This window comes from Mauremys mutica, chromosome 7, assembly GCF_020497125.1.
Source record: "Mauremys mutica isolate MM-2020 ecotype Southern chromosome 7, ASM2049712v1, whole genome shotgun sequence".
Lineage (NCBI taxonomy): Eukaryota > Metazoa > Chordata > Testudines > Geoemydidae > Mauremys > Mauremys mutica.
The window spans coordinates 20,345,796-20,371,791 of NC_059078.1; the positions used below are offsets into that span (position 1 = coordinate 20,345,796).

General features: G+C 44.1%; 1 protein-coding gene across 1 annotated transcript in view; it reads right to left on the reverse strand.

The window, feature by feature from the left end:
* The window catches only part of LOC123373705 (netrin-4-like), a 66,049-nt gene that overhangs the window by 18,755 nt on the left and 21,298 nt on the right, over nt 1–25,996 (reverse strand). Inside the window, exons 3-5 of the mRNA XM_045022785.1 lie at nt 24,571–24,834; nt 6,568–6,694; nt 4,279–4,467 (exon numbers count right to left, since the gene is read on the reverse strand). Of these exons, the coding sequence (XP_044878720.1) occupies nt 4,279–4,467; nt 6,568–6,694; nt 24,571–24,834 (580 nt within the window). The remainder of the gene's footprint in view (nt 1–4,278; nt 4,468–6,567; nt 6,695–24,570; nt 24,835–25,996) is intronic.

The window sequence follows — 25,996 nt, forward strand, 5'->3', positions numbered from 1 at the left end:
ATTAAAAACCCACGGTTGGCCCATGCCAGTTGACTTGGGGTTGTGGGGCTTGGGCCATAAGGGAAATCTTAATTGCAGCATTAGATGCTTGGGCTAGAACCTGGGCTCTAGGACTCTGCAAGGTGGGAGGGTCCCAGGGCTTGAGCTGCAGCCTGAACCAGAACATCTACACCACAGTTGAACAGCCCCTTAGCCTGAGCCCTGTGAGCCCGAGTCAGCTGGCACGGGCCAGCTGCGGGTTTCTGGTTGCAGCTTAGACATACCGACAGAGATAACTAATCTTTCATTTCTGTCAAAACTATGGTGCAAAACACAGTTAACCGCAGATTCAATCTTTTCCAAATTTAAAAACAAACCAAAGCTTTTGGAATCTGGAATATAATCCCACCCAAATTCGAACAATTTTTAAAGCAGGTCAAATTTTGGGTCAAAACCATTCAACAATGTCCCGTAAATCAAGGAAATTGGATACACTACAGTCTGTGTGGGTGCCATCACCATCTGGGTGGCCAATTGAGATAGTGACTCTGACAAAGATGTGATTAATCCCAAATACTACAACTGGGAGGTTCACAGACCTGTCTAGAGGGGAAAGAAGGGAAGGGAAGGGACAGCTTTGTTGATGGTGTGTGTGTGTGTGTGTGTGCACATTTTAATTTTCAAGCTGATTGCTAGAGTAAAAATCCCATTTCCCTGAAGACTTTGGCCTGATGGTCCTACATACTTGCTTTTTTTTTTTGGATAAGCAAAGGCTGAGTACAAAAGATGGTGTCAGGTCAGACGTATCCTTTAAGCCTCCAAATAAGCCACAGGAAAGAGCCAAGGATACAGCAGCTTTTCTGACCACTGGTTGGGAAACGATTTGGCTTCACAAGGCTTCTGACTCAAAGCTCCCATACAAGCCTATATCCAAACCGTTTAATCCTGTGTTGTCACCCGCAATAACAAGCAGGTGTGTGCTGTGCTCTGTGGCTCTTTTCATGTCCTTTTTTTTTTAATCTAAGTGGTGTCAAAACAAGGCTCTGTGCATGACCTGGCTCCCATTCATCCCCAGCTGCTAGGAACGGCAGAAGCGAAGAGGTCAGAGACGGGCGATCTCTCCAGATGAAAAGAAATGGCAGAATCATATTTACGTGTTAAATCTCAGCTGGGATTTTTTTTTTAAAGCAATTGTCTTTCTCGTAAATGGAGAAGTCAGGGAAGGGGGATCTGGATAGCATCAGTGCAGCCAGTTGTTATACAACCCTGTTTTCCCCCGAGCAGTGATTAAGAGAGAATCCTGCCGATTATTATGACTAATGCCTAAAGATTCCTTCTGGGCCTTAGCAGAGTCCTGCTAACTTTTTGGGAGCTGGAGGCGGCTGTCGTAGCTTAACCTAGACTTTGCTCTGGATGGAAGAGCACTCTCTTAAAGCATGATTACTCAAAGGGCTTAACACAGCGTTTCATTCAGCTTTTTCATCATCTTTTAGTTCCCAGCTCAGTGCCTACTGTAAATACAGGGTGAGTTTTAATTCCCTGTATTTCTTCCCCCTTCCTCACCAATGTGAAGCCAAGAACCACGTTACTCACACCAAAAGCATCCGTGCAGTCTGCCACGACCAATTTATTATGGCTCTTTTCATCATTTTCCAAGAACATTTAGTTATTTAATGTTAAGTGTCAGAGGGGTAGCCGTGTTAGTCTGGATCTGTAAAAAGCGACAAAGCGTCCTGTGGCACCTTATAGACTAACAGACGTATCGGAGCATGAGCTTTCGTGGGGGAATACCCACTTCATCAGACGCATGTCAACATTATTTAATGTTGTGACTCTGGTACTATTTGCAAGGTTTCCTCAGCCAAAGTGAGTGGATGTGTAGGAGGTGGCATGCCCAATCCTTCACAAAGCTATTCACCCAGACTTGGTAGTTCTTCAGGTCATGATCAGCACGCTGAGGTGTGATAGAAATGCACCTCCATGGGTTAAAGTTCACTATGGGATAAATCTTTAACCCGGAGCCAAGCTTCAGTAAATGCACTTGCGTCAGTGGGGATCCTATGGGATGAATCTTTCCCCCGCACCAAACCTACTTTTGCTCCACCCGGCACAATGCTTCTCCTCCCCACAACTGCTGCACTGGTGGAGTATGGGGGCTCTATCTACATTAGTGCTTTTACAGGTGCAGGCACTGGTAGAGCTAAACAGTGATAGCAGAACAGTGGGAGATTTCCTGAAAATTACCTGTGTCGATGCAGCATTTTATACCTGCACCCACCCACCCACCGACCCACACCCCTCTCTGGGAAATTTCTGGGGCTCAGCTCTCAGCTTCAAAAAGCTGCCCATTTAGATAAGCATCTGAATGTCTTTGTAGGAATTCTCCCCTTCACCTTTAAATAACGTAGAAAAGGGCATAGACTAATACCCAGTGAAAATATGTCTCTCTGAACAGGCTCTGAAGACTGAATGTTTCTCCCTGCGCCACGCAAATGCAACCACAGTTCACAAATCAGCCATGAAAGCTAGGGGGGCTCTCTAGAGAGGAAAGTGCCCATGTGTTCCTTAGGTCAGGATCCAGCAAACAGTTAAGCACTGTGTGTGACTTTAAGTGCCTGAGTGGTCCCCTTGACTTCAGTCCCAAGTGCCTAAAGTCATGCATATGTGCATAAGTGCTATACAGAATTGGAGTCTTGGTGCGGAAGTTATACATGATGGGAACAGTTGCAGGGAGCCTTCTATTTGCATTAAGCATTTTGCTGGGAAAAATGCTATTACTTATAATGCTGCCACCACAGGAGTAGTTCTGTTTGAACAGGGTATATTTCCGCTTGTTCGACGGCATCCTTCTGAAATGTTTTCCTGTTCGTTTTCAGAGTATTGGCAAGATGTGCTGAGAAGGCGGTAGCCAGACCAGACAAAAGACTTGTAGGTAGGCTCAGGGTCCGATTTCACCCAGGCAGCCTGTTCTAGGGTTTCCTCACAGATATTTTTAAATAATGTTTTCTCTTCTCTGCCACTCTTTAATGTTACTAGACTTCAATGATTATCTCATATTACACACAGTGCTGGTTACTACACTGTCACCTTGCAGTCAAATACAAGAGCCTGTACATTGATTCCTTCAGGTGCCATAAGACTTGAAATCTAATCTACTGGAACAAAAATTTATTCTCATTACAAATCTTTGCATACGGCAAGTCCTCTCAGAGCAGAAACAAACCAGTAGAAGAATCCCTGGAAAGTTGGGCATCATCGAACACAATTGGGAACACAGCCAAGGAAGCCCTGCCTCCTCCCCTGATCAATGAGCTTTGTCACAAGGCTAAAAAAATCAAAAAGAAAGAACTGGGAGGAGACAGAGCTGGCTCTAAGATCCAATGAAAGGTGAATACAAAGGATCAGAAACATAGAGCATGTTGTGCACTGAAAGTTCAAGTGCTATCGCAGGCCAGCTGGTCCCAGCAAGAAGTGCATGTGTAACCCAAGTGTCTAGAGAAACCTTGATCAGACCTGTCAAAGGGGCAGGAGAACTTCAGAAGCAATGTCTGACAATGGGAATGAACACAGGTGACAAAGGAGGCAGTTCTTTGTTGATGACTGCGTGGATGGGGGTGGGGGAGGAATCATGATGGTATAGGGGAGAGAACAAGCTTCATCCAGAGGCAGAGAAAGGGGGAGAGAGAAGGAGACGAACAAAATGATGGATTGTTACAAACAGAAACCTTCCTGGGGAATACTAGGGGGGATCAAAGGTGTAAGATGTGGGAGGCAACTCAGTGGCTCAAACTCCCTACCCATCCCTCCTGCAGCCAATATTATTCATGTCTGTCTGTAGAGAGAATGCAAAATCAACCTGTGGCTCACTGGAGCCTCACAGCAGTTAGAACATACACACACAGACGCTGTAGGCCCCTTTTGGTTGAGATACAGATAAACCCAACGAAATAAAATGTGTGCCTCGCTAGGATAGGAGCATTTTAAATGCAAACGCAACCAGAAAAAAACTTTCCCTAAAAATACAATTGCTTCAGAGAATTATTATTATTATTTATTATTATTATTTTAAATCAGACCATTCCACGATCTCACATAGAAATCAGACTTTGGTGGCAGGATCAGGAGGAAAGTGTCCTTGATCAGGAAACCAGGATTGGAGGAAAGGATAAGGTATTTATGATGTATTTCCACAAGATACCTGTAGATACTTTTAATGGGCTGGATGGCTCAGCTCACTCTGTAATGTGTAGACCTAAACAGCTTTCACCATTCATTTGTACAGTATTATATTGGACTTACGTTTGCAGACCTCTGGGGAAGACATAGGTTTTCCCCTATCTCTGTAAAATCCTGGTTTGCACCTTTGACATCGATGTCCCTCCGTGTTGTGTTTGCAGTTGTCACATACTCCACCGCTGTGTTTCCCCGATGCCAGCCAAACACTCAGGTTGAAGTGGCAGCTATCAGCATGGTTGTGACAACGGCACTCTGTTAGGGAGCAGGGAAATGCATTTCTCACTCACGTTTATAAAGCACAGAGCCTACAGTATCACTCATGTGATAGTTTCATTGCAATGAACTTAGGACCAAACATTTTTCTTTTGCCTGCCTTCCTGGATTTACATTAAAAACAGAAACGTCCAAGCAGAATGAGACTCCTAGTAAATCCTAAGAAAGACTGACAGTCAGGTGAAAAAGCCAATTGTCACGAACTGTATACCTGATCGAAGTATCTACATGAACTCACAGGTGGGCCTGGACCAAAACCCCAGATCTGAACAACTGCCTAACTTTGGGAAAGCCCAAGCTCCAAATCTAGATCTAAACTATGTAGCTTGGACCACCTCTACTTTTAGTGTTGTCCTGTTTATTTCCACCTATAGAACTGAGCCCTTTGGGCCATAACAGATTTATCACTACTACGGCTAGTTGAAAATTTCCTGTCAAAATTGGCTTGGGACAGAAAATTGTGTTTTCAACTAATTTTTTTTAAAGTGTCTGTTTTTGTCAAAAAACCGAAGGCCTGAAAACGGAAATATTTTGGCCCAAACCCCAGAATTTTGATTCATATATGCTGCCGCAGTGCCTTATGAAAGTTGTAGTTCAGTTGACTCATATCCCCATTCTCTATGGCTGGGTTCCTCAGCTGGACTTCATCTTCCATGATGCACCATAGCCATACGACTCCCAGGATATACCACTTCTCCTCAACAAGAGGGAAAACCATGAGGCACCATGGAGAGGCAGTCCAACCAGGGAGCCATCCTGTAGAAAAGAAAGGGAACATGAAACAACTAAACTACAATTCACATGAGGCACCGTGACAGCATTTTGGATAAAAATATTTCAATATTTGGTTGAAACATTTTGGTTTTTGGCCAAAATATTTCAGTTTTTGGCTGAAAGATTTCAGATTTTGATTTTTTGCCGTATTGTCAAAATTTTCTGCAGAACCTCCCCTGTGTTCCAACCAGCTCTAGCCACTCATAGTTTTGCTTTTTCAATGCAAATATAGTAACAAAAAGATAAAGACTTTTCAAGATTGTTTCAACGTCCTGCAATTCTAGCTTGAAGTATGCAACCTGATCCTACTAAAATTAGTATATGTTATAACAAACCTGTAGCTATCATTAGTAAACTTGAAAGTCCACTTTATTTTCCTAGATTGATCAACTACGACACTGTCTGTTCTGCTCCAGTTAGAATCTCCCACTTGGAAACACTGTTGGCTTTTTTCCCATCCAGTTTAGACTGTAAACTGTTTAGAGCAGCAATGCTATACTTTGTGTTTTGTAAAGCACCGTGCACACCTTTAGTGCTACTTGAGGAAAAAAATAGAGATGGACAGATCTGATCCAGAGTTGGACTTCACTCCAAGGTTATGAGATGTTGGGATCCAGGGTTTTGGATGAATCCACCATATAGAAATCAAACCTCCATAAGTCTCGGAGTGCTCAGAACTGGGGTGTTCTTTTAGGACACTATATAAACAGGCGTTGCCTGTGAAATTTAGATCCAGATCCAAGTTTGGATTCTGATTCTCATCACACAAATGCCCAAGTTTGTTTGGATTGGGGAAGGGGGGGCTGGAAGTTGGTTGAAATCAATGTCTAGTTATTAATAAATACATAATATAATTATATCTCATAATAAATATAGACTTGGAACCAACTCAAATCAAGACATTCCTGAAACCTTGTTCCCATGCACATGCCAAGGAGAGAGATCACTGAACCTGACTTTCCCTCCCATTAAACTTATCTCCTTAAGCTTTCTTAGCCTACTACAGCTCTGTAGAGACTCATGCTTGGGAATGGTGAAATGAACGAGGGAATGTTTCTCTTTGAAGAGCAGAGTTCTGCCTTGTATGTTCTATATTGCAATAGATCAAATAGACCAGCTACATTAAAAAATACTTTGATTGAAAGGATTTTCTAGCAGTTACCTAGCAATTCATTCCCCATCTGCTGCAAGAGCACCATAAATCCAAACTGGGTGAATTGTCTATTATAGAGCCTTGCCTACTTGGACGGTGATTTATTGCCCTGACACCCTGAATCATTATGCTCCCCCCTGCCCCCCACTTACTTCTGCATTCATTTGGTGCCCCAGTTTTTCCATCTCCTGGCTTCCAAGGCTGGTCATTGTATAATGGTTCACACCTTTCACAGTGGTTCCCTGCTGTGTTGTGTCTGCACACACACTTCCCGTGGACCTGTCAGGGGAAGGAGAATATGTTCAAGCAGCTGAAAGAATTAACAGGACAGAGCACAGCACAGCCTCTGAGTGAGGAGGATTTCTGAGTGCACAGTTCCTTCTCACAGCTCCCGAGCACTCTCACAAAGCCTACACCTGTCTAGAATTCCTACACATGCAGCTTTATTGCCTCATGAAGTCTCTAATAATGTGGGTTTGTTCTCTGTAATGTTGGGGTCAGATTCTGAATGGGTGACGAGGTGTACCAGGCATTTGATGCCCCCTGCTGGAATAGTAGTACCTGGCTCTTATATAGAGCTTTTCACCATAGAACTCAAAGTGCTTTACAAAGGTGGTTAGTAGCCTTATCCTCATTTTACCCATGGGGAAACTGAGGCACATAGCAGGTTGGTGACTTGTCCAAGACCACCAGCAGAACCAAGAATAGAACCCAGGTCCCCTTGATCCTAGTGTAGTGCTCTAGCCACTATGTCATACTGCTTGGGGTGTAGAAGATAAGGTAAAAAAGAGTGGGATGCTTCCTCCAGGGGGGAAGTTCTGAGTGAAGCAGGGACAGGGGAGGAAGGATCTCCCCTGTTTTAATCCAAAGGTTTGGCCTGCTCAGAGGCCTAACTCTGACTATTTAGTTTGATTGAACCAGTAAATAGAATATCAGGGTTAGAAGGGACCTCAGGAGGTCATCTAGTCCAACCCCCTGCTCAAAGGGGAACTAGTCCCCAGAGAGATTTTTGCCCCAGATCCCTAAATGGCCCCCTCAAGGGTTGAGTTTACAGCTCTGGGTTTAGTAGGCTAATGCGCAAACCACTGAGCTATCTCTCCCCCCACTGAAGTCTTCCTGTCTTGGCACACCCTGCCCACCTTTTGGGTGAAAAGAGCAGTGAGTTTAGTCCTCCAAGAGCTCCTAGAGAAGCCACCCAGATCAGCTGCTGGTGGAACCAACAATAATTGGTCCAACAGCAGCTAGAAGGGCTGGAAGCAGGTAGAAGTCAATCAGAGCCCAGTGGGCAAGATAAAAAGGGCTGGCTGCTTCCTCCAAAGGAGTGAGTTCTGGGTGAAGTTGGGGTGGAGATGGAAGGTTCTCCACTGTCTTAATCCGAATGGTGAGGGGCCTAATTTTGACTGCATCTTTTAGTGGCGCCAGGAAAATATTGTTTTGTTTTCAGGGTTGAATTTAAAGCCCTGAGTTTGGATATCAGTTGAGTGCTGTAAAATTAAAGGGCGCTCGCTTTGCAAGTTGCTCTATTAGTTCAAGTGAACCTGTGACAGATGGCAACAAAGCTCTAATTCTGGTCACCCAGTTGGCAAAGTCATTACTAGGCTAATGCGAATAGCAAAACTGTATATTCACTTCGGGAGGTGTGAGCGGAAGAGAAGAGCTTCCCTCAGAATAAGAGATGCTAGTGTAAGTGTTCCAAGTAACCTCACAGTACAGTATCAGATTGTGGCAAATGCATAGAGGGAAGGCTTTGTGGAATACCAGATAAGCAGGCAAAGAAGACAAGAAGCCCTCTGGCTCCCGTTACTGGTTGTTGTTTAATGCACAATGGCTGAGTGCATCCAAGAACTGTTAATACCTGAGCACACAGGACTCTACAAATCTAGTTTCTTGAGAACTTTTGTGACAGAAGAGGGCCTTTTTAAACAGGAGATCCAAGTTCTCTGCTTGCAGGGTCTTGCAAAGGAAGGAAGAGAATTACTTTTGGAAGAATGAATCTCCTTCAGGAAGTGCCTGATATTTGGCCTAGGAGGTAGGAGATGGAAAAGGTAAGTTCACAAGTGACCATTCTGCTTTTCCACCTGTCAGGCTAGTGGCTGTCCATCACTGAGATGTACATCACAGGAAATGGTCTTAACAGCAGGGCAGGTACACTGGTGACTAAGCCCTATAGCCACATGGTCACAACTCTGGCCCAGTGCACGTGACACAAAAAGTGAAGACTGAGATGTCATTTTTAACTGAAGCGTGAGTCTAATTTTATCCTTTAATCTCACCACTAATGTGAGTTATGGTTTTCCATAGCCTTTCCCGAAAGTCAGATTTTATATTTGAACTTCTAGTCTCCTCCATCCCCTAACCTCATTGTTGTAGGTAATTTGAGATTATGAGAAGAATGTTAAAAATAACTGTTACCTTAGCATTCTCTCCTATCCCAACTCCAGCTCCCTGCAGCAATTTGCTCCCTACTCCTCCAGTTTCTAATCCTCTCAGACCAGATATTTCATGCAGCTAGCAGAGGGGACAGGCTGCAGCTGATGCCACTGCTCCTGTACAGCCAGCTGGCAGATTGACCGCCTCACAGAGCGGTTGGCTGCCTCCTCACGGAAGACTGAACACAGACTTCAGGGTATGCATTTCTCTCTCAGAACTCAACACCAGTAATCCTCAGGGAGATGCGATATCGAGCACATTATGTGGTGTCTTTACAGACCAGGATGCAAGATGGTCAACCATGTCAAACCCCTAAATCTGATTACAGAAGGGTCTATTATGATCATTTAATTTGACCTCCTGCATGACAAAGGCCACAAAATTACATCCTGTGATTCCTGAACTGAGCCCAGTAACATACAGTTGGATCATAGCATATCTATTAGAAAAACAGTCTTGACTGAAAGCCCCCAAGTGACCACTAGAGACTCTTTCATACTTTACCTGCCCAATATCAAGTATCACCCTCACGTATCATTGTCATGGGCAGTTGAGAGAGAGATTGAGAGAGAGAGATTTACCCAATAGGTCTTTCCCCCCCCTTTAATTTCTCTGATTCTTTAATTCCTGAACCCTAACCATATGTATGTGATGTTAACAGACATAAAATGATTAATAAAGAGATGCAAACTGCACTTGACAAGAGAGAATTCTAAGTGGCTGGAACCATTATGTAAAGCAGAATACGCATAGTATTTCCATTTAGTTCTACATCATACCTCACTCTTTTGATTTTTCCCTCTCTCTGGTTGGGCGCTTTTATCTTTTTAGTAATTGTTGTTTTTGCTACTGCTCCTTGGCTGCTGTCAGTGTATTTCATTATTTTGCTACTGAATGAAGGTTAAGTTTGGAAGCTGTCCAGAACTGAGCAACTGTTGCTGATTCGGAGAAAATGTTTGTCTTCGGGCTGTGTATTCACTTTGTAGTGTCGCCAGAACAGTTTTGGACATAGCAGTTTGCAACCATGTCAGCAGCAAGTCACTTACAGGCTTTTGGAAGGGGACCATTTATGGGTAGTTGTCATTGGTCTCATGAGAAACAGTGAAACATTCGTCTGCCTCAAACTAATCCCTGTTGTCCTTATGACCTCCCCAAATTGAGAGGTGTGGGAAATTGGTTCCCCAAAGGGATTTTTGGCTATATCAGATGTCTGTGATTTCTGAAATCATCATCAATATTTGAGCCTTAGAGGGAAATTCATTAACATGTTCAATCATTTTGAGTGGTCAAATGAAAAGACTATTTCAACTTTTTCAAGCATGCAAAGCCCTAGGGGACCAAATGGCCGAAGGGATTATTGATGGATTGTAGTACTTTTCACATTTAGGTCACCAGTTCAAATCCTGAGAAGGTTAGGAGTGACTGAGGGCTATTACCCATTCATGTCATGTGTTGTTGGTCTATGTGATTTAAGTAGGTGGGTCTAAGTTCATTTGTCTGTATTACCCCTCTCATCATGACTGTTACCCTTGTAGGCATTCTCTGAGGAGAATGAATGTCCATCCCATCCCAAGGAGCTTCTGGAAAACAGGCTCTAGAGATCCTGGCAGGGGAAGGTGGGTTAAGGAAGTTGGCAGTGTGGCACCTGCTCTGTGGATAAAACAGAGGGCTTCAGTCTCCTGGGCCACTAATGAATCAGCTTTCCCCAAGTTCACTAGAGAATAACAATGAAGAAAGTCAGTAATGAGTTAGGTGAATCCAGAGGCTGGCCAGACCAAGTCACTTTCTGAACAGTGACAAAGGCATAATGTAGGAAAGGCTGTTCGTGATCTCACAAAGAGACAAAATTCATACATTACAACAAAGGGATGTTATAGAGTGAGCTGGGCCTTTGAGGGTTTCAAGTCCCCAATCTGGCCTTTGTCTGGTACCCAATCTCCTGTGACTGCAAGCCAGGCCTAGTGGGGGATATTTGAGAACTCTCTGTGGCTCTATGTTGCCTAATGCATCAAACATCAACTTCTTGTCTGCACCTTCAAGCTCACGCATGACTCCACCCAGCCAACATCTCAATCTGGTTCCTTATCATTTTCTGCCTCAGTGCAGGCTTGACTTTTCTGTGTCTTTGGGCAGGGCTGCCCTCTTCTGTCTTGTATAGCGGTGAGCATATTGTCAGTGCCTACCAAATAGCATGCAAATAATAGCTGCTATGTTGACATAAAGCCTGAGGATCATAGGACATTACAATTACAGTACTTCTGAGATGCAGTAGGTCACCTGGTTCCAATGATTACCTCATTGAATGGAGACTGGCTATTTCAAGTGAGGAAGAGGAGGAGGCTCAGTATATTACTGGGTCAATGCATTAACCTGAACTTTTACCACAGTTCAAATCTTCTCAGATCAAATGGTGAAAATGAGTTTGGTGGTCACATCCTAGATTCTTTTGGTCCACATCACAAAAGCACCAAACACTTTGGCATGAGTGGCCAGCTCTGCTGGGGAGAGACCCAGAACTGGGTTTCAGGAGAGAAGAGAAGTGGATTCTGTAAGTCAGACCTAAAGTACATTAGCAGAGATCTTTGGATTCCCAGCACAGACATAACAGGTTAGCACCAGGGAGCACTGCCATGGTGGTGTAATGGAGAAGCTTGCACACCATCTGTTCACACCAGTGGGCCAAATTCTCCCATCACTTATACTAGTGTGTAAATCTGATGCAACTCTACTGACTGTAATGGAATTACTTGGGATTTACAGTGGTCAATCCAATGTTTGTGGCTATAAATTCCTTCCTTTATCTCATTTTACAGTACTCAGTTAATATTAACTACTGATAATGATAAACAGTAAAGTACATTCTGGATGATATTGTTATTTTTAGTGGGCATAAGACGCTCATGAAGCAGAGTGCAGGGAGCTCAACAGCTGGTATACTTACATTGTTACTGTGGATATTCACCTGTACAAAAAAACTGCCATGACCCTGGGATTTGCTAGAGTATCAGTGGCTTGAATCAAGTCTAATTTTGGACATCTTGTATCGAATGGAAATCAAATAAACACCCTCTGAGATTTGCTGTACTCGAATCTTTGGGAGAGATGTTAGTCTCAAATGGTCTTTGATAGTTTTCAACAGATCTGATTATTTATCCGTCCCCCCCATCTTTAAAAAGAAAAACAACCCCCTGAAGGCAATATAAGGAACATTAAACCATTTTACCAGCTCTAAGTGTAGTTACAAGTGCATCCAATCAAAGGTTTCTACTGGCAGGATTAGTGTGGTTCTTCACAGGGGAGGGCTCCCTCAGTGGTTTTGAGCATTGACCTGCTAAACCCAGGGTTATGAGTTCAGTTCTTGAGGGGGCCATTTAGGGAACTGGGGTAAAAATCTGGTTGGGGATTGGTCCTGCTTTGAGCAGGGCGTTGGACTAGATGACCTCCTGAGGTCCCTTCCAACCCTGATTTTCTATGATTCAGCAATCAAGTGATTAAAATAACAAAACAAAAAAAAACAACCTACCAGGAATTAACCTGTTAAGCAATAAAATGAAATTATTTTTGAATGGTTTACATTTCATTCTTAACCATTACATTAATAAAGGCTGTGTTTAAAAGTTAGCAGAGTCTCAGATAGGGAGTTAGTTTGTAACCCCATCACACAAAATAGTTTAAAGTCAAAGAAGTGGAGTAGAAATGTTGCTTCTTACAAAAATTGTATGTGTGTGTAACAGAGAATGCGCTCTCAGGCCTTGATTCAGGAAAGCACTTAAACAGCCTTCCTAAATAGGTAAGTTTCCTGATTCAGAGCCTTAATCATTAGTAAAAGAGATTTCCAAGACATTAATAAGATTAATTCAGCACTACATGTGGCAGAGGGATGTGGGAAAGTATATTTTACTCAAAGTTATAATCTAAGGGTAGGTCTACACTTACCGCGCGGGTCGACGCGAGAGTTCGACTTCTCGGAGATCGAACTATCGTGTCTAATCAAGACGCGATAGTTCGAACTCCCCACGCGCTCCGGTCGACTCCGGAACTCCACCACCGCGACCGGCAGTGGTGGAGTCGACCTTGGAGCCGCAGACTTCGATCCCGCGGCGTCTGGACGGGTGAGTAGTTCGAACTAGGGTACTTCGAGTTCAGCTACGCTATTCGCGTAGCTGAACTTGCGTACCTTAGTTCAACCCCTCCTCCGCCTTAGTGTAGACCAGGCCTTAGACTACATGCTCACTATATGATAACATGGCCACCAAGGGATTTATCATGTTTGCTGCTATGCTGTACACCACAGCCACTGAAAACTTCACACTGACAGCATGGACAGAACTCAGATCCTCCTGCTACAAAAGCACAGATCCCTATTTCAGCTAATGGAGAATCTCCATTAGATGTTAGCAATACAGGATCAATGACCCCCATGTTGAGTAGTTCTGATTCTAACCAGCAGATGGCAGTGGACACATAAAGATTCAGTACTTTACAGTATATTTTCAGGGTATAGTGAATAATATTAGTATGGGAACAACAAGTTAGCCTTCTTTGTAAGAAGGAATGGGGCCAACAGCCTAATTTCATTCAGAGCTCAACAGTAGAGTGGGTCCGTTCCAAAAATTAGGGCTGTGTGAATCCATCTGGATAAAGAACTGACCTGAACCCTCACCCAAAATGCAAACCCAAACGTTGGTGATTCTAAATAGTTTGGTTAACTACTTTATTCATTACTTTTCATTTTTAAGTGCCCCTGCAATTGTAGCTGGAAGTTAAAGTGTCAAAATACCACTGGGCTGGCTTTTCTCATGGCATTCTCGCCCATCTGGGATTAGGAAGTAGCAGAAATCCTCTCAGGGTGCCTGCTGTTTGAGACTTTGAGCTCAGTTTTGGAGACCCAAGAAACTCAGAGACTTCAGAAATATTTTGCAGAAGAACTCAAACTATTGGGTCCTTATTTGAACTGAAATGAACCTCTGAAACCTGAGAGATCTGCTTACCATGACCCTTTTAGTGCTGCTGGATGTACTAGCAGGGAATAGTCCACAAGAAATGCAGACCAGGACAAATGCACTTTCCAGACTGGGATGGTGTCAGTCCCAAAGTTGGAGAGTATTTGAATCTGGGGTATAGGTTTTGCCCATAATAAAGACAAGACTATTTAGAACAGTCTGGCCTGAATCTAAAACAACTCCAAAATTTAGCGATGCTGAGTTTTGGTTTGGGCCCTGTTTCTAGTTCCAGGCAACAACAGAGATTTAGCTTAATGTAGGAATGTTCCTCACCGTCTACATGAGCTAACAGCAACAACAAAAACTTATGCCAAGTCCAGAAATCCTTACTCAGATTTTACTCAGTCATTACTTAGGCAATATACCCATTGATTTTAGTGGAAGTTTTGCCTAAGAAAGAAATTCTGGATTTGGCCTTTTAGTTGGGTTTCAACATTCATCTCTAGCCTTAGTTTAGATAATTTTGGGGAACTTGACTGTCACTCAGGGTATGTCTACACTGCAATTAAACATCCACAGCTGGCTTGTGTCAGCTGACTCGGGCTCACGGGGCTTGGATTACTGGGCTGTTTGTCTGTGGTGTAGACACTTGGATTTGGGCCCTGAGAGCCCAAGTCAGCTGACACAGGCCAGCCATGGGTGTTTAACTGCAGTGTAAACATACCCTCAAAGCCAGAGTTTTGAAGTTGGTTCTCATCTGTGGCTCATTGGGCACCATACTGCATGGAGCCCTCTGCTCCACCACAGCTGCTCCTAAGCAAATCCAAGTGAACCTATCTGTGATGCTAGCTATGGCAGCTTCTCTCTCAGACAATATCTGAAACTTAGCCATCTTTCTTCATCCAACGCTCCAGCAGGGAGTCCTGGAAAATCCTTGTATCAAACCGGGCTAGCAAAGATACCAGGGATATAATGTCCTTTACGTGTGGTCCATGAAACTTAAACAAACTACTTATTGTTACATAGTCGGTGTTATCTCTTCCTGTTCTTTCGAATGGGGAGTGCCAGACCCTGGAGTCCTAACTCGGTCCTTATTCGGGCAAAACAGTAAGATACCCTAGAACGCATTCTGAGGTGGCCTACAATACATTAACATTTCTGATGATAGTCACCTAACTGAGGCTAATCCCACTCAGCAAAAACTGCTCTTTGAATTGCCATCTTCAACAGAGAGCAGCTCTGGGCAGCACACTGAAGCCTGGTCTACACTAGGCGTTTAAATCGGTTTTAGGAGCGTAAAACCGATTTAACGCCACAACCGTCCACACTAGGAGGCACCTTATATCGATTTTAATGGCTCTTTAAACCGGTTTCTGTACTCCTCCCTAACGAGAGGAGTAACGCTAGTATCAGTATTACCATATCGGATTAGGGTTAGTGTGGCCGCTGATCGACGGTATTGGCCTCCGGGCGGTATCCCACAGTGCACCAGTGACCGCTCTGGACAGCATTCTGAACTCGGATGCACTGGCCAGGTAGACAGGAAAAGCCCCGCGAAGTTTTGAAATTCATTTCCTGCTTCCCCAGCGTGGAGAGCTCATCAGCACAGGTGACCACGCACAGCTCATCAGCACAGGTAACAATGCAGTCTCCTGAGAATCGAAAAAGAGCCCCAGCATGGACTGCACGGGAGGTACTGGATCTGATTGCTATATGGGGAGAGGATTCAGTGCTAACAGAACTGCGTTCCAAAAGACGAAATGAAAAAGTATTTGAAAGAATTTCTAAGGCTATGACGGATAAAGGCCACAGCAGGGACTCAGTGCAGTGCAGAGTGAAAGTTAAGGAGCTCAGACAAGCCTACCAGAAAACCAAAGACGCAAACGGAAGGTCCGGGGCAGGTCGAAAAACATGCCGCTTCTATGCTGAGCTGCATGCAATTTTAGGGGGCTGCGCCACAAGTACCCCACCCCTGATCGTGGATTCCGAGGTGGGGGTTGTAATCTCTGCCATGGCTGAGGATTATGCAGACGGGGAAGATGAAGATGAAGAAGAGGAGGAAGACCTAGCAGAGAGCACACAGCACTCCGTGAGCAGCCAGGAGCTTTTTATCACCCTGACGGAATTACCCTCCTCCCAGCCCTCACAAGCCACTATCCCAGACAATGACACCATGGAAGGGAGCTCTGGTGAGTGTACCTTTGTAAATAGCAAACATTGTTTTTTAAGCAAGCCTTTTTTAATGATTGATTTGCCCTGAGGACTTGGGATGCATTCGCAGACAGTATAGTTACTTAGAAAAGTTTGTTAACATGTCCGGGGATTGAGAGGAAATCCTCCAGGGACATCTCGATGAAGCGCTCCTGTAGGTACTCCAGAAGCCTTTGCAGAAGGTTTCTGGGCAAGGCAGCCTTGTTCCGCCCACCATGGTAGGACACTTTACCACGCCATGCATGTAGCAAGTAATCAGGTATCATTGCGTGGCAAAGCATAGCAGCGTATGGTCCCAGTGACTGCTGGCATTCAAGAAGCATCCGCTCTTTATCTTGTTGTGTTATCCTCAGCAAAGTGATATCGTTCAGGATAACCTGGTTAAAAATCAGGAATTTAAGTAAGGGGGGTGGCCATTTTTCTACTGGGTTCGTGGACTGCAGCAGCTTTAAAAAAAAACCTTTCCTGCACGTAGTGAAGCGGGGGGAGGGGAGGAGTGAAATGCCGATGATCTTTTTTGTGTTTGGTCACCGGCGATCTTCCCCAAGCTACCAGCCACGCAGTGGGTGGGGGGGTGGGAAGGGTGTTGATTAGCAGGGAGCTAGCGTGGTATTAGCCATGCATTGGGGGGAGGGGTAAATCACTGCAGAAGCCGAAAGACAGTGGCTTACCATGGCCGCATGCAAGCTGAATTCTGATGCCTGGACCTGTGTCTGTGAGATCTGTAACTCCAGAGCTGCAAGCACTCACTATTAAGATGAAAAATGCGACCTTGTAGGGAAATCACATGTGCTAGGTGAATAGTGCTGTTCACTGTGAAAGAGTATAACCATTGTTCTGTAAAATGTATCTTTCTAAATATTTATCTCCCTCATGCAGCTGCAAATTTTTCAACCATCCCTCCTCCATCCCAAAGGCTAGCACAGATAAGGCGGAGGAAAAAGAAGACGCGAGATGAGATGTTCTCGGATATTATGGAAGTTACACGCAATGAAAGAGCTCATCTGAATGAGTGGAAGGGCGTGGTATCAAATTACAGGAAAGAGGCCAGAGAACGTGAGGACAGGAGGGATAAACGTGAGGACAGGAGGGACAACCGAGATGAGAGGTGGCGGCAGGAAGACCGGCAGGAAAATCAGCGGTGGCGGCAGGAAGATCAGCGGTGGCGGGATGCAACTCTGGGGCTGCTGCGTGATCAAACTGACATGCTCCGGCGTCTGGTGGAGCTTCAGGAACGGCAGCAGGATCACAGAGTGCCGCTGCAGCCCCTGTATAACCACCCTCAACCCTCACCATGTTCCACATCCTCCTCACCCAGACGTGTAAGAACGCGTGGGGGGAGGCTCCGTGCACCCGCCCACTCCACCCCCGTGGACAGCCCAACCAGAAGGCTGTGAATTTTTTCGTTACTGTGAATTTTTTTTAATGGCCTTCTCCATCCCTCCTATCCTCCTCCCAAACCACACCCTTACTTCTCTCCCTCTTTTTATAATGAATTAATAAAGAATTCATGCTTTTTAAATGAGTGACTTTATTTGCATAAGTAAGCTGTACTCGAAGGGGGAGGGGGAGTTGCTTACAGGGACTGAGTCAATCAAGGGGGTTGGGTGTTCATCAACAAACACAGCAGTCACACTGTACCCTGGCCATTGATGAAGCTCGTTTTCAAAGCTTCTCTGATGCGCACCGCTTCCTGGTGTGCTCTTCTAATCTCCCTGGTGTCTGGCTGCGCGTAATCAGCGGCCAGGTGATTTGCCTCAGCCTCCCACCCCGCCATAAAGGTCTCCCCCTTACTCTCACAGAGATTGTGGAGAATACAGCAAGCAGTAATAACATAGGGGACATTGGTTTGGCTGAGGTCTGAGCGAGTCAGTAATGTCCGCCAGCGCGCCTTTAAACAGCCAAATGCATATTCCACCACCATTCTGCACTTGCTCAGCCTGTAATTGAACAGATCCTGACCACTGTCCAGGCTGCCTGTGTATGGCTTCATGAGCCATGGCATCAAGGGGTAGACTGGGTCCCCCAGGATAACGACAGGCATTTCAACATCCCCAACTGTTATTTTCTGGTCTGGGAAGTAATTCCCTTGCTGCAGCCGTTTAAACAGAGTAGTGCTTCTGAAGACGCGAGCGTCATGAACCCTCCCTGGCCATCCCACGTGGATGTTTGTGAAACATCCCTTGTGATCTACCAGTGCTTGCAGCACCATTGAAAAGTACCCCTTGCGGTTTACGTACTGGGTGCCCTGGCGCTGCGGTGCCAAGATAGGGATATGGGTTCCATCTATCGCCCCGCCACAGTTAGGGAATCCCAGTGCAGCAAAGCCATCCACTATGGCCTGCACGTTTCCCAGAGTCACAACCTTTCGTAGCAGCAGCTTAGTGATTGCTTTGGCTACTTGCATCACAGCAGCCCCCACAGTAGATTTTCCAACTCCAAATTGATTCCCAACTGACCGGTAGCTGTCTGGCGTTGCAAGCTTCCACAGGGCTATCGCCACTCGCTTCTCTACTGTGAGGGCTGCTCTCATCTTGGTATTATGGTGTTTCAGGGCAGGGGCAAGCAAGTCACAAAGTTCCATGAAAGTGCCCTTACGCATGCGAAAGTTTCGCAGCCACTGGGAATCGTCCCACACCTGCAACACAATGCGGTCCCACCAGTCAGTGCTTGTTTCCCGGGCCCAAAATCGGCGTTCAATGGATAGAATCTGCCCCATTACCATCAGGATCTCCAAAGCGCAGGTGCCTGCGGTTTGAGAGAATTCTGTGTCTACGTCCTCATCACTGTCATCGCCGCACTGCCGTATCCGCCTCCTCCTCGCCTCGGTTTGAAGGTCCTGGTTCACCATAGACTGCACGAGAGTGCGCGAGGTGTTTAAAACATTCATGATTGCGGTATTGAGCTGAGCAGGGTCCATGCTTGCTGTGCTATGGCGTCTGCACAGTTCACCAAGCAAAAAAGGCGCGAAACGGTTGTCTGCTGCTCAGGGAGGGAGGGGTGAGGCTGTACCCAGAACCACCCGCGACAATGATTTTTGCCCCATCAGGCACTGGGATCTCAACCCGGAAATGCCAAGGGGCGGGGGAGGCTGCGGGAACTATGGGATAGCTACGGGATAGCTACCCACAGTGCAACGCTCCAGAAATCGACGCTAGCCTCGGACTATGGACGCACACCACCGATTTAATGTGTTTAGTGTGGCCGCGCGCACTCGATTTTATAAAATCTGTTTTACAAAACCGGTTTATGCAAATTCGGAATAGTCCCGTAGTGTAGACGTACCCTGAGTCTTGGAGGTCACATAGTCTGGCACAACTTGGATCCATCAGAGACTGTGGAAACTTAGTTGGAGGATTATCAGAGGAACAGCACAAGGTATTTTTTCAGGAGATAATATTTGCAAAAGGGGGATGACCGCCAAGTCACCAAGCAAAGTGCTGTAGAAAAACAAGTTTTACCTTATGTAACCCTTGTTTCAACTCCCCCTTACCCCAAACAAGAAACTGCAGATAGGGCCAGATCCTTTCCCCATTTAAATCAATGGGAAAATTCCCTTTGGCTGCAATTGTGTAGGATCAGGCACAGAAAAAAGTACAATTCCTCTCTGTAAACACGATAATAAAGAAGAGGAACTGACCTCTGAGGCAATTCATGTGAATTTCCTGGCAATGAGGGCACCAAAAACAAACAAAACGCCCCCAACACTTGTCGACAGCCAGTGGTTCTGCACTGAGTTTTATAAATCACTTTTTGGATACACAGTGACCTTCCTTTGTCCCATGTTTATTATTGTTTCATTTGCACTAAGAAAAGAATTGGGAAATATTTGGCAAATGGACTGGAAGCTTGTCTAGAAGCCATTCATTGTCTGTGCTCTCTGTCTGCGCTCTAAGCTCCTTTGTATGTTCTAGATGTACGCTAGGAAAAAGGTTGGGCTTAGCTACCATATGTTAGCTAACTGCAACCTAAACTTGACCGCTGTTCCTTGTGCCCTACAGAGTCCTACAGCAAGGCCCTCAGCATGTCACAACAGAGATCCTTGCACCTTCCACAGAAACGGGGCAGGAGGAAGGGGCTATTTTCCACTATGTCCAACAATTGAAAAAAAACCACAGAGAACATAAGAATGGCCGTATTGGGTCAGACCAAAGGTCCATTGAGCCCAGTATCCTGTCTTCTGGCAGTGGCCAATGCCAGGTGCCCCAGAGGGAATGAACATAACAGGTAATCATCATCCCCTGTCGCTCATTCCCAGCTTCTGGCAAACAGAAGCTAGGGACACCATCCCTGTCCATTTTGGCTAATAGCCATTGATGGACCTATCCTCTAAGAACTTATCTAGTTCTTTTTTGAACCCTGTTATAGTCTTGGCCTTCACAACATCCTCTGGCAAGGAGGCACACAGATGTGCCTAGTCAGGGCATTCATTCCTTTCTAAACTGATGCTAATGTCTTACACTTACAACAAAATGCTCCTCTGTAATTTTCATGGCATCGCCCCCAGCTTCAATCAGTAGTTCTCCTTCACTGACATCCATGAAAGATCTATTCACATAGGATAGGGTGACCAGATGTCCCGATTTTTATAGGGACAGTCCCTGTATTTGGGGCTTTGTCTTATATAGGCACATATTACTCCTCACCCTCTGTCCTGATTTTTCTCACACACTGTCATGTCACCATAATGTAGGGAGAACCAAATGTTGTAGCCCATGCAGAACTGAGAGAAGAATTCTGCCCTTTGAGTGTAAACCTAAAGATACTACAAGATGATGCATGAATCATGTGTCATATCTTTGCAGCATCTCCCAAATGACTTGGAGGTAAGAGAGGACAAAGGGAAAACAAGAAAAAGGGTAATTGCTGCTGCAAGAAAACCCCAAATTTGAGATGTTTGCCCATAGATTTCTTGACCATCACTTTTTCTCCTTTTTACTTTCTGCATTGAAATGGAAGAATGCCCAAAAGAGCTGGATCTAGGCATTTCACCGAGTCTTGTGTCCTGCCTATTTGACTAAGGAGGGAATTTACAGGAACTTTGTACAGAGAAATATGAGCGTAGTTATAGAGATGCTAAATTTAACCTAGGAAATATCAGCTGCTGCCAGACAAAAATACCAATGAAATAATCCATAAAAAGCAAAACGCAGCATTGAAAGGAAGAGTTTATTTAAAATGCTCATATGCTTTGCATTTCCTAGAAGTACCCTGTATTAAATAATCAAAAGGTTTAAAAGGGCTTAATCTTAAATCTCAAGATGCCCATTGATTTGTTTCTTTATTAATATGTTCTATAAAACATCTTCTGCCACATGGTGGGCACTGCGCCTTCAGGGGAATTGATGCAGGGATCCTGAAGCCATCCTCAGTTCTCACTGAGTCCTTACCCAGGCAAAACACTCACCGCTGTCTCAGTGTAAGTACTAGGGTACATACTCCTTATTGTCTCCTGGGGTATGAATCACTCATGAAATCTATTTCATCAAAACTATTTCACCTTCTGCCCCGTGAAGTCATTTGATGGCACAAAACCCCTGTTCCATTGAGACTAACGGAAAAAATAAAAAAGAGACATCCAGTCATAGTTTACAGTGACTGTGCCAACAGCATGCACAATATTGTGTTTTCCCTTGCGATGGGCAGTGTTTATTCTTCTACCAGCTGTATTCATTTAATGTGTTACTCATCTATTCTATTTCACCACTTGTATATTTAACAGTTTGCAATAGAGAATGTGTTCTTTAAACTGTTTTTTCTACAGTTATGTCTTAAATGGGTCCACATTTACAGTGGGCGGATAACATCACCCAATGCTAGCATATATGACATGCTAGATTTATACCACGGCTGGTAGTGATTCAGAAAAAAATCTTTTAAATATTGTGAAATTCATATGGTCTTTATTAATTGTACAATATCTAACTCTAAAAGTAGAAAACTTAAGAGACACCTAAGAATATCCATTCCAGAAGAAAAGAAAACAGAATAACACACGCACCATATACCTATATGGACATGAAATTAGTTGTGGAACGGGTTTCTTTAGTCTATGATGCCAGAGTGTATCACGAATACAGCATTTATGGCTGCTTTTGTTTTCAGATCCCATTATAGAGACAGACAAAGCCTTATGGAAAACCACAGACCTGTTGACTTGTGTTGCTGCTCCTGGTTAAATGGCTTGAATTCTTGGCCAGGGATATATCTTTTTTGATGTCCTTAAATAACACACTATATTTGGTTAGCATAGGCTGTTATTATGGTTACTCCATACAATATGTACAGCTGAATTAGTATTCAGACAGTAATGGGGGCATTATTGGTAGTGAAGGCTGAATAGCAGCATTCGAACACCCTGCCCAGATTTAAGGCCTCGATTCAGGAGCACACCCTTATTCAGGAAAGCACTAAAGCACATGCCTCAGTGTACATATGGGCTTTCCTAAATCAAGGCCTAGAATTTTATTCCAAAGTGACTGCTGAAGATTATATGAATTATTAATCTCTTCACTGTTCAGCCAATTAAAATTCTACTGAAAACGATGGCACATGGTATTGTAACTGCTCTAGTTGGGCTGGAGGTGCATCCAGCTACCTGTACATGGCATGTATAATAGCAGTGAAAAGGTTAGGGGTTTGAATCTGGTCTCCTCATAAAATGTAAAGAGCTACTGTGAACTAGGATAGTGTCAGTTAAAAGGTACATGGAATCTTCAAAGGAAATTCAGGCTTAGCACCATTCATAGAATGGAAGGGACCTCAAAGCAGGACCAATCCCTAGGCAGGTTTTTGCCCCAGATTCCCTAAATGGCCCCAAGGACTGAGCTGACAACCCTGGGTTTAGCAGGCCAATGCGCAAACCACTCGAGGGGGGGGGGGGGATAGCTGAGTGAACCTGTGATATGTATGACAGATCCATTTTTATCCTAACTCGTTTTAAGCTGAGTGGAGGGGGAAAGAGAATTACCTTTACATTCTGAACCTTGCTCTACAAGAAGGTAAAGTAACAAGAAAAATCTTACCAGAAACGTGGTAAGTTAGCACTCATTCTGTCTTTTCTTTCTTTTTTTTTTTTTTAAAGTTTAGTTATAAATCTTATCACAAGCTGATCCAAATGTGTCACAAAAGAATAATTTCCAAGCTCCTTGCAAACCTGGCTTTTCTCTACAGGAAGAAACAAGGCGGGGCTGGAGACCACCTGCATTTCTGTTGAGACTTCCAGTTGGAGATTTAAATGCTCAGCACCTCTGATAATCAAGCCCAATAGTTTACACACATGAGTGCACATGCGTGTGCAGGAGAAGAAATCCCTCCAGATTGAAACCTGGGACACAGTGTCAGCACTAGAGCAAATTGTTGGTGCAAGTGCCTAAAAGAACAGCCAGGTAGATATTAAAATTAAAAAGTGATCTGAGTTTATTACAATCAAATATGTTCTAGGGCCACATTTTGAACCACCAGCCCCACAACTGTGCCCAGAAAACATACATGCACATAAATAATTGCACTGGCAAAACCTTCGTTTTCTTTTTCTTTTCTTCTTTTTACCCTTTTTCTGTTCCCTTTTATAGAGAATATTTTCTATTAGAGTCACAAATGAGTAACAGACTATTTGTACATAAGACCATTATATATCAAGACAAAGATTAGATTGCATGGGTCAAGCGAAGACCTTTTAAAAAAAACCCAATAGAACATTGACTCATCTGCTGTGATTCAAGAGAAGGAACAACAAGACTGATCATGCCTCTTTCTTTGAGCCATGGTATCTAGAGTCAATCTCTGCCGTGCCTAATCAAGCAAAATTTTCATTGAAAATAATTGAAGTTTTCCACAATTATGAATTTGGTTGTAGGACTCTATAATTAAACCACTCTCAGAATCTTCTTCTCCCACCAATAATGCTTAGCATCTGACTGAACCAACAAAACCCAGGAAGTTCAGAATCAAAAGCTGAAATCATAACCCTAACACAACTGCTTGTGCCTAGCAAATTCAAGAGTCTCCAGGGGTGGGGATCTCAGCTATCATTTGCACTCTAATACAGTGCAAAGGAAAAATGGAATTTCAAACAATACTTTTAATGTCCTAGCTTGTGGTAAATGAGATTCTTTGCATTGTTTAAAGAGAGATTTCCTTATGTCATTTAAAATAGATAACTAGAACAGATTTTGAAATCCCAAAATTTCACGGGCAATGTTTGGGTCCAAGGTTTTAGTTTATCTCCCTGCTAAGATACAAGAAGATGTATAATATCGGCCACTATATTTGGATCTGGATCCCAGTTCAGATTTCAAACATCTCCACGAAGTGTGGGTATGTTCAGATCCAAGATTTTGGTTCAGGCCTATCTCTAACACAGATCATTTTTGGAACAGCTGTTAGTGTTATATAGCCCCTTCCATACTAAGAAGCAGGTTTAGGTTTCATTGATGTGGATTATCCGTGGTACCCTATTTTAAACTGTTTTGGCGAAGGTGAACAGGGTCTTATGGAGACGCCTCTGTTTGACTCAGGAAGCACAAAAAAGTACAAATTGAAGTAAACTAGTGAATTTCAAGAACTCACCACATTCTCTGTGTTTCCTGTCCCATTGGCAAGCTGGCATTCTTCTGCATGACCATTACAGAAGCAACTCCCCCGGACAATCAGATCATAGATAGCATAGTGGGCAAACCTCTGGGGTTTCTCCAGCAATCCCAAATCTTGGCAGGTACACTCCTGCCTTTTTAATAAAAGGAGGCGCAGGTTGGTGAGTTTCAGGAGGTCTTGGGCCTCAGGACCATATGGGTCTTCGATCTTGTTGGTTGGAGTTAAGGCACGATAGATCACCTAGGAGGCAAACAGAAAACACATCCCTGAGGAGATGCAGCACCCCTGTATGTGCAGTCCAGACAAACGGGATGCTCAGGAAAGAATAATATTTGCCATTTGGGAGGCTCCTCACAACCTTAGTCATGGTTGACAGGTATGAGGCACCAGGTGGTGGCAGACTGTGACAACTCAGAGGAATACTGGTGTTGTAAATACAATACTGTCCACTTTTCTACACCACTTTCCACCTGAGCATCTCAAAGCATTTTAAGAAAATACCTTCAGACTATCTGTGAGGTAGATAGTCTCACCATTCTAGAGTAGTATAAATGGAGGCACAGGGAGGTAAGGTGATCTGCTCAAAGCCACACAACTGGTCTGTGATAAAGCTGAAAATAGAAGCCAGGAATCATGAGTCAGTCCCCGAAACTAACGACCAGAAAACACAGCCTGTCACACCACTGTTAAACATTAGGAAGCAGATCGTTTTAAAGGCTGAGCCAAATTATTAATTAGGAGGGGCTAGAAAAAGAGAGAGAGAGAATCTGCAGTGTTCCAACGGTTCAGATCCAGGAATAAAAGGCCACTGGACGTAAGAAGCAAGTTTATTGTTTGTTTGGAGTTTCCATGTTGCTGAGAAAGGCTATTCATGTTACAGATTACAGAATCCCAAAGGAGTAATCGGGTTTTTTTCTTGGTATCAAGGCTCTGATTTTGTGTTTACCAAAGGCTGCAGGAATATTTCCTATTTTAGCTTTGATTCCACTATAACTCTTCCTCTCTTCAGGGTCTTTTCTTTTTATTGTGAGGGTGGGTGGTGGAGATAGAGGGGTGACAGTGAACTAGAGAGCTGGTTTCATTAGTTCCCAGGCTTAGATTCCCTTTATAGATGTGTTGTCTCTGATTTGAGAGCTATTTTCTCCTCTGGCTGAGTTTTGCCATCATAGCAGAGGTACTTGCCCTCGGGGTTCTTTGGCCCTGCTTTATGAGCAGTGACAGTCTCTGTCTGACTAACTCTATTCCTGGAGTGAAAGCTTTGTTTCCATAGGGATTCCCTCTCCCTCTTTCTCTCTCTCTCTCTCTCTCTCTCTCTCTGGATTTTCTTTTTTAGTGGACAGACAAGTTTAAATACTTGCTGTGGGTAAAATATTTCTTCCGTTCCTTTTTGTTTGCAGGGGCC